The sequence below is a fragment of the Zingiber officinale genome, chromosome 1B, assembly GCF_018446385.1.
Source record: "Zingiber officinale cultivar Zhangliang chromosome 1B, Zo_v1.1, whole genome shotgun sequence".
Taxonomy (NCBI): Eukaryota; Viridiplantae; Streptophyta; class Magnoliopsida; order Zingiberales; family Zingiberaceae; genus Zingiber; species Zingiber officinale.
Window position 1 is genome coordinate 132,434,309 of NC_055986.1, and position 10,171 is coordinate 132,444,479.

General features: G+C 35.5%; 1 protein-coding gene across 1 annotated transcript; it reads right to left on the reverse strand.

The window, feature by feature from the left end:
* Positions 1 to 282: 282 nt before the first annotated feature.
* On the reverse strand, positions 283 to 1,887 carry LOC122042301 (berberine bridge enzyme-like 18). The gene has a single exon (XM_042602338.1). The coding sequence runs from the start codon at positions 1,885 to 1,887 to the stop codon at positions 283 to 285; it is 1,605 nt and encodes a 534-aa protein (XP_042458272.1).
* Positions 1,888 to 10,171: the final 8,284 nt, after the last annotated feature.

The following is a 10,171-nucleotide window of genomic DNA, read 5'->3' on the forward strand; positions in this document are numbered from 1 at the left end:
AAGTGAATAACGTGCCCTAAATAATAAGGGTTAATGTGAGTGCCCTTAAGTAATAAATAATAAGGGTTAATGTGAGTGCCCTTAAGTAATAAGGATTAATGTTAAAAAAATAAATTTTAAAGAATCTTATTAATAATAATAATAATACTTAATGTTAAAATAAATTTAAGAGAATGGTAAGGTTTTCTGACAAAGTGACGGATATTATTAACATCCACCGGTACAAATGCCCTGATATTGTAATTAAATGCATTCAAATACAAAGCATAAGGAGTTGTTTATTCACCAAGCAGCAAAAGGAGGGATGCCTTGTTCGTTCCAGAAGTAGTTCTCCGGGTCAACTCGGGCCTTGACTTTCGCGAGCTTCTCAAAGTTGTGCAGGAAGTATATACTTCCCCAAGCGCTTGCCTCCTTGTAGCTCGTCCTGCCTTCCTCTGTGCTGATCCCCAAGTCGATGTCCTTGTAGTTAAGATACGCAGCTCTCGGATTGCTCGACACGTGAGGGGCCATGTAGTCGTAGAGCCTCCTCATCCATGTCAAGTGCCTCTCCGTCACCTCCGTCTGTGTCTCAAACCACCTCATGAAGTACTGAATGTTATACAAATTCCCCTTCCTGTGAGGGAAGGCAATGGCATCGTCCTCTATCTCCCAAAGCCTTCCACCCCATGGCTCAAGGATCATCACCAGAGGCTCCTCCTCCCCCTCCATCATAACCTCCCAAATCCCCTCCCATGCTTTCTCGGAGATGGGCTTCCTCACGAAGTCCGACTTGCCCTTGAAGGAGCTGTTGTACACCGGCCGCCGGTCCAACAGCACGCTGGTATCATTCAATGAATGGCCGTCGAGGGAGAGAGCCGTCTCCACCCAACTCAACTCGTTGCAGTCCTCGGCCCTCACGCCCAGCTCGGGGAAACTCTTATTGATGGCCTCGAGCATACCGCGACGGGGCCCGAGGAAAAGGCCTTGGAAAATGACCTGGATCGTGCGGTTCACCGGCGCCTCGCCGACGGCTAGCGCAATGGTCCTGAGCCATAGATCGTCGGCGACCCGCGGCGCGATGCTCTGCCATGAATGCAGCAACCTCGTCGCACCCTCCTCCAGCGTTCTGCTCACGGAGAACAGCGTCAATTGGGGCGGCACCGGGACGAGTCGCAACTTGTAGGCCACGACGACGCCGAAATTCGCCGCGCCGCCTCCTCTTATCGCCCAAAACAAGTCTTCCCCCATGGTCTCCCTGGTCAACAGCTCGCCCTCGGCGTTGACCAGCTCGGCATCCACGATGTTGTCGGCGGAGACGCCGTACTTCCTCTGCAACGACCCGATGCCGCCGCCGCTGAATTGCCCGCCGACACCGACCGTGGTGCAAACGCCGGCAGGGAACGCGGCGGTGGTGCTGGCGGCAGCCACGTGGTAGTATACCTCGCCGACGGTGGCGCCAGCGCCGACCCAGGCGGTGCGGGCTTCGGCGTCGACGTCGATGGAGCGGAGGTCAGAGAGGTCGAGGACGGCAAACGGTTCGTCAGTACTGATGAAGGAGACGTAGGAGAGGCCCTCGTAGTCATGGCCGCCGCTGCGGACGCGGAGGCGGACTCCATGAAGGCGGCCGCAGAGGACGGCGGCCTGCGCGTCGTGGGCGACGGAGGGGAGGATGAGGAAGGAGGGAGTCTCTGCGCCGGAGGAGAGGAAGCGGAGGTTTTGGATGGAGGAGCGGTAGAGGGTGGCGAAATTAGAGGTGTCGTTGGGTGTGTAGATCATCGAAGGAGAAGAGGAAGATCCTCCAGTTTCTTCGAGAAAGCAACGGAGGAAGTTGGCATGCTGGTGATTTGCTGCGTGAGAAGTGCAGAGGAGGAAGAAGAAGAAACACAAGAAAATGACGGCGGACACCATTGCAAGGCTGCACGTTGCACTCTGTAACACGCTCTCGGGTCCTTAATATCGAGATTAGGCATCTCCAATTGTTAAGGAATGAATGAGTTTTTTTTTAGAATTTTAACCTGTCATATTAATATTATAAAAATTCATTCAAATATTTCCAATCATTAAAATTCTAAAAGCATCTCCAATAGTCAGACCATTAATGAGCTTTTTAATTTATAATTTATAATTTAATATAATTTATCATTTTATTTAATATTTAATTATTTTATAAATTTAATTATAATCATTTGTATATTTTTTAACTTATCTCAAATATATTTATTTTTAAAAGAAAAAATATAATCTTAATTATTATTAATTATTTATAAATTGAAACATTATAATTAGTTCATCAAATAATTTATTTTTAAATTATTTAAAAAGATCATGTACATTAATTATTGACTTCATCTTCAAGAAGAAAAACATATTTAAAAACTCAAACCGGTTCTTGAATTTAAAATTTCAAACCTCCCTTATACAAGCATAAAAAAATTTTAAATGAGATTTTTAAATTTTATAAATCTCTAACAAATCTTACATTAGAGATGATCTTTTAAAGATGTCATATTTATCATAGCCACGCAAGTACTTTTTATAAAACTCTTTGCAGTTTCACAATTATTATTTTATCTCATATTTTATTAGAAAAAAATAATAACACTCAATAATAACACTCATCTCAGATAATTAGCATTGTCGGCCCTACTTAAATATTTTGCAGATAAATTAAGAAAATATTTTATCCTAATATAATGACTTTTTACAAGAAAAACAAATTAGACACTTAATTAATTAGTTATTTTATCCGTATTGAAAATTGACCTAGTTTATCCCATATTCTACCAGCATTGTCGAAATGTCTCTAAATGTGTTTATAATTCATATACACAGTATGCCTAACATTTTCTTACCATTCTGCTTTATAAATCATTATGGGTTGATTTGCAAATTGAAGAGGCGCGATTTATGAAAAAAAAATAAGGTTGGAGTATGATCGGCTAAAAAACTTAATATATATCAAATTAATTATAAATTCAGTTAATCTCATTGATTAGTCCTGAGATGATCGATCAGTCTCATACAATTTTTTCAACGGCCACTAGGATAATCGAAAAGTATGCACGATGAGCAAATTCTATAAATATGTCATAGTCGTGATACTTAAGTGACAATCTAAATATATGTCAAACCTTTAGATAGAAGTTTTACTTTATTCATCGAGAAAACATACATTATATAATGATATAACATAATATGAATTATAGTAAAAAATTAAGTACTAATTAAATGCTAATTAAGACGGTCTATCCTACCATAATTTAGAGAAAATATTCCTAACTAATTACAGTAAAAATTGAATGCTGCTAACTCAGTGAATATTTTTTCTAACTCCAATATAAATATCCTATTACGATATCATAGCTTGAGACTCTATTAATGATATCATAGAGTATGAAAAAACGTTGGCCTGTAATTGCTTTACTATTAGTTTATTTGATGTATTGATTCGATTCGTACTTTCTCATAATTTAAAAATAATTATATATATATTTCAAGTAAACAGTGGGTATACGAAGATGGACTATTTTAATAGGTCTCTATTAAGATTTCTTGATTTATTTTAGTAGTAAAATTTTTTATAGAGCCTAATTAATCATGATTAATGAATTCGAAGATTTGAATATTTTATGCCAATTAAAAAAAATAAAAAGATATCAATTAATGATATGCTTCATATCGATTAAAATGCATTTAAAAATTTAAAGATCTGGCAAGCAAAGTTTATGTTTGAATGATCATGCGTTTTGATTCAGTAAACATGTATGCCACATAATTGATATTTTATATTTTATATTTTTTAAAATAACAACACGTTAAGTGGGATGGAAAATATATATTATTTTGATTAAAATAGCCTTATCCAAATATTAATATTGCTATGCGTTGACTTTTGATAAGAGGGCACTTTTTTTAATTACTAAAATAGTATAATCATATTTTTATTTAATAATATTTTTGTTGGGCAAGATTTGAATAAAACTTGTACACTATAGAAATTTTAGTTGAAATATTTTAACATTAATTAAAACTGATCAGGAATTGATTAAAATGGCGCAAATTTAGTGAGAATTAATTTAATTTGATCAAAATATTATTATAGTAATTTGAATTAAAATTTTTGTAATGTAAAATAATTGATTAAAATAGTTCGGTTAAAATAATAACAGTGTTGATCAAAACTAACTTATTATTAAGAAGAAAAAAAACAAAAATTGGCCTAAAAAATATGTTTATTTGGGAGAGCAGGTTTAATATCTTTTGATATATTTATTCTGAAATGTGATTGTCTGCTGCAGGAAACAATGACTCCTTCAAAGAAAAAAAAATGTTGGAATATGATCTGAAGAATCCAGTGTAAGAAAAAAACACATTTCCTTAAGAATGTGAAAGAACACTAAGAAGGTTCATGTGGCGGGCCTTGATTCTGTCAACTTAGAATCAGATAGTAGTCAGTATTTCGATTAACACAGGAATCATGTGGCAAGTTCACGACTTCCCAAATCGATCCGACCTACTTTCCACTCCGACTCCAACCTATCAACAAATCAAGTAGATCCAACCTACCAAGCACTCTGACTCCGATATGCTGTATGTTGAAATCATCATAGTTGTTACAAGTCATTCCGAGTTCTGACCGACTGACTAAGTTCCATTAATCCAGTTTAGTCAGGCATAAGTAGATAGGGGTCATGATCCCCACTCATCCACTATCTCTTTCCCACCTCTCCAAGGTAGATAGAGCCATGATCCTCACTCGTCCATTATATCTTCCCCATCTCTCAGTGGAGAGATGTCTGGTCAAGAATCACAATTGATTACTCATAATAATAAATCATCGATTAAACATATGGTAACCCAATCTCCTCGTAAATCTCATGGAACATATAATATTTTTGAAAGATATGAATCTCTCATAAGTGAATTGAATTACTTGTTACTCATTGAGTATGAAGAACCTATTGATTATGAAGAGTTTTGAAAAATTCAACAAAGGAATAAGTGACTTATAACCATGAAGTCAAAAATGTATTCCATGTATAAAAACTTAGTATGGAGCTTGGTGGACCCATCTGAAAGCATATGCTTATTGGGTGCAAATAGATTTTCAAGAAGAAAACTAACATAGATGATAATGTAATTACCTACAAAGCAAGATTAGTGGCAAAGGATTATTGTCAAAGGTAAGGAATTGACTATGACAAAACCTTTTCACCAGTAGCTATGCTTAAATTCATTCGGATATTCTTGGCCATATCAGCTCATTATGATTATGAGATATGACAGATAGATTTAAAGACATCTTTCCTTAATGGAAACTTGCTTGAGGACGTATATATAATATAACTCGAGGGTTTCACATCTATTGACAGAAATAAAGTATGTAAACTTTAACAGTCCATTTATGGACTGAAGCAAACATCTAGGAGTTGGAATATCTGTTTTGATGAAACAATCAAAGAGTTTGATTTCTTACAAAATTCTGACGAATCTTGTGTATACCAAAATGTTAGTGGGAGTGTAGTCATATTTCTAATATTATATGTTGATGACAGATTTCTCATAAGAAATGATGTGCCAGTTCTACAGTTAGTTAAAGTTTAGTTGTCCAAGATATTCTCCATGAAAGAGATGGGAGAAGCAACTTATATCCTTGGGATGAAGATCTATAAAGATAGACCGAAAAGGTTTCTTGGTCTTTCACAATCTACATATATAGATAGAGTATAAAACGGTTTAGCATATCTGAATCCAAGAAAGGTTTTATACTCATGAGACATGGAATTTACCTTTAAAAGTCTATGTGTTCACACATAGAAGATGAGAGGATTTGTATGAATAAGATTTCTTATGCATCTGCGATAGGATTATCATATATGATATGTTATGTACAAGATTCGATGCATCATATCCTTTGTGTCACAAGCAGAAACTACTGGTGCAGCGGGGCCAACAAGAGGGGGGGGGGGGGGGGGGGGGGGAATTATCTGTAAGAAGAAAAAAAAATCTCTCCGTTCTTTTGACTTGTATTAGTAGCACAATTCTAATTAAGCAACAATAATAGACGAAATAACAACTTAAAAGGAAAATAAGAGACTATGATTTTTACTTGGTTACAACCTAAGTGGTTATTAATTCAAGACGGTTGCAAAACTCTACTAAAAATGTCTCCTTTGATGAAGGTGGAGAAGCCTCTTATACTATTTGAAAAGCTCAGAAAATTGCTAGGAAATTAATACAGAAGTTGTTATCTATTTCCTAACTTCAGGGGTCGTTTTATAGCCCCTGAAAATCTTATCCGAAGCAGGAAGGCATCTCCTGTTTACTCGATGAAATTTTGAATCGATATTCACCCCTCCCCTCTATCGAACGATCACGATCCAACAAGTGGTATCAGAGCAGGTACCGCTCTGATTTGGTGCAACCACCAATCAGACAGGGGGTGAAGCTATTTTTTTCTCTTCTTTCCTTGTCGATTTTCAATTTTTCGTATTATTCCAAAATGGTATTATTACCTTTTTGGGAATTTTTTCGTTGCATTTTATCTGAATTGGTGCAACACCAATTCAACTTTTTATATTATTTTCTACCGCACTGCTAATCCAAGATCAAGTCTTGAGACCTCTCTTGTCTATTTGTTTGATTGTGTGCAGATTAAAATGTCTCAGAGTGAAGGCTTTAGCACGGTACTCCCTCCCCTATTCAACGGGGACGATTTTCCGTACTGGAAGAAAAGGATGGAAGTCTACCTAAAGACGGACTTCGACCAATGGCTCAGCGTCACAAAAGCCTACAGAGCACTAGTTGACACCTCCAGAAATCTACTTGATCTGGAACAATGGACTTCGGACATAAAGAAGAAAGCATCGACGGAGAACAAGGCAATCAACACGCTACAATGCGGACTAACAAGGGAAGAGCTGAACCGGGTAGGACCGCACCATAATGCGAAAGAACTTTGGGACAAGTTGATCGAGTTGCACGAAGGAACTAGCGACGCTAAGGTAATGAAACGAGACTTGCTATTAAATAGAATTTTTAATATAAAAATGTAGGAAGGAGAAACGGCGAGTCAACTTCACGCGAGGATCAAGGACATCCTCAACGGGCTCCACGCGATAAGCCACCAGATGGAAAATCGAGATCTGATAAGGTATGCGTTAAATGCTTTTCCATGTAACTCTCTGTGGGAATCCATCGTGGATGTCTACAAAATTTCAAAAAATCTATCTAAATTAAAACTTGACGAACTATTTTGTGAATTAAAGTTACATGAGCAGACTAACACTAGATCCGAGAAAGGTATTGCTCTGCTTGCAGGTTCCTCCAAGGAAAGAACAAAGAACAAGCCTGAACCCAAAGACGAATCTGACCAGTATTCTGAAGACGAAGAGTACCTGGTGAACCTGGTAAGGAAAATGTTCACCGGGAGGAAGAAGAGCTTCAGTAAGAAGGACTCGCAGAAGATCAGTTCTCCAACCGAACCGAGGAACGTGACGTGCTTCGGATGCAACAAGAAGGGGCGCTACAAGAACGAGTGCCCGAGATTGAAGAACGACAAAATTAACGAAGCCCACCAAAAAGAAGGCCCTCAAAGCAACGTGAGACGACTCATCTTCAGAAGAATCGGATGACGAAGATCAGAAGAACCAAAATTACCTCGCACTGATGATCCGCGAAGTGGAGTTGGAGAACGAATTGGAAGACGGGTCCGAACCCGAATTAAGTCACGAGTTCGTACTCATTTCCGAATGTCCTAAAGAGGTATACCTAAATTTAAATAGAAAGTTTTTTAAAATTATATCTTGTTTAAATAGTAAATTAGTTAAATCAAAAAACAAAAACAAATTGCTCCTTGAGGAGAATCAAAACCTCAAGGAACAAATTACAAAAAATAATCCAACTCAAGATCTAACACTTGAGGAGGAGAATGTATCACTAAAATTAGAAATTAATATATTAAAAGAAATGTTAGAAAAATTTACAACAAGATATAAAAATTTAGATTTAATTCTAAATAACCAAAAAGTAATTTACAACAAAACCGGACTTGGCTATAAGTCAAGCTCAAATAAAATATTTAAATCATTAATAACCCAACACAAACCAACAAGTAAAGCTTGGGTTCCGAAAGCGCGTTTAACCACACAAGTAGGAATTAACCAATACTACATACCCAAAGATAAAATATTTTATGTAAAGTCAAATAAATCAAATAAAAAATCAGAATACAAACCTAGACAAAAAAATTCAAAATCTGAATATTTTAAAACTCACCAAAACATAGACTATCATCAAGTAAATTATAACTATAAAAGAAATAGACATAAACCAAGAATGAAAAATTAAATTAAGGGCCAATAATTCAGGGGGAGGCTCCAGAATAGCTGGTACCTCCAAAACTAACCTACCCAATAGGGTAATCCAAACTAATCTACCTGGCAGGGTACTCAGGACTAATTAGAGAGAGATTCAAGTTTAACTTGAAAAATGATACTGGTAAAGTTTTGGATGATAGTATGTCAGAGAAGCTTAGTCTATGCATGTCTAGGAAGATATGACTTCGATCTGGTGCATTTGGCTAAGTGAAACTGTCCGAAGCTACCATTTATGGATCCTAACCAGTTAGACGAAGGCTTGTATTAAGTCTAGTGGATAGGACTATTTGGAAAACCTCGAAAGCATGGTTACTCTAATGATGTCCAAGTGACTCATCATAGCCCAGAAGTTTATCCAAAGAATGTCTATTTATGGGACCCAAAGTCAAACCTGAATCTAACACAAAGTTAAACCAAACCCTAAAATTGAAAATAATTCATCTCACAAAATTATAGGATTCCCTGATTGAAAACATAGATCGAGTGAGATGACTAAGGACTCAATTAAATTAAAATTAAAATATTAAATTAAATTAAAATTAAAATTAAAATATTAAATTAAATTAAATCAAAATAAAAATATCAAATTAAATTAAAATTAAAATATTATATTAAATTAAAATAATATTAAATTAAATCAAAATAAAAATATTAAATTAAAATAAAATAAAATATTAAATTAAAATTAAATTTTTTTAACTTAAAAATTTATTTCAACTTAAAAATTCCTTTTAAAATTTTAAAATTTATTTTAAAAATTAAACTTAATGTTTTAAACTTGAAAATAATTGATCTAAATCCACCCATGTTATAAATTTAATTAAATATTAATTTCTAAAATTGACTTCCAGGATTGCATGACGAGGTACTAGAACAATGAGACTGCATAGATATCAAATAGACTCAATCTAAGGACAAGTAATAAAATATCAAACTCAGGAACTGATCTAGATTAAAGTCAGGGTAAGCAAATAACTATTATCTAATCAATATATAACCATCAATAATCATGCACTAAGATTAACAAAATTATAGAGGTCAAGACGGAACTACTCACCTCAACCATAGAATGTGCTGACTATCTCCTAGTTAGAGGGTCTAACTCGAGATCAAATTCTACAAGTATAGAATATGAAATGGTCTAACTCGAGCTCAACCTATCAATTTGTTCATATATTACTCTTTTAAATCCCTCTTAGTCAATTACCAATTCCATTAACTATGAAGTTAATTAAGTAAATTAATAACTCGATTAACTCTTAATTGATATTAACTTAATTATCCATTTAATAATTCAATTAATTTATCAAATTAACTATCAATTATACTGATCACTATTAAACAATAAATATAAGAAATCTAGTAATTAAACTTATTGTTAATTACTCAATCGGATAATTAATCTATTATTTATTAACTACTTAATACTTAATCAACATAAATAATTAAGGTTACCCTAGGTTTCGGCTCCCACCTCGACGGTGAGCTTTCTATTGCAAGTGGCCAGCGGAGATGCTGAGGCTGGGGGTCGACGAATCCAAGCAGACGGCTCACGGTGGAGATTTCAAGCCCACATGCATATCCAAGGTAACTTCCTCAAACTACTCTATGCAAGTGGAGGTGCCAGCTGAAAGCGTAGAATCATCTTCCTCAACCCTATATATGCTCGACAAAGATATATAGCTAAGAGTCTTGGCATTAATTAATGCACAAAACGTATTTGTTATTTGTGTAGAACAACATAATTTATTATTTGTAAATAATTCCTTTATTTAATGCATTCAAATACGTCCAAAGCAACTGTAAGTAATTAT

Bases quoted from the DNA above. Each gene is read 5' to 3' on its own strand.
- LOC122042301 (XM_042602338.1), bottom strand. From the start codon at position 1,887: ATGGTGTCCGCCGTCATTTTCTTGTGTTTCTTCTTCTTCCTCCTCTGC.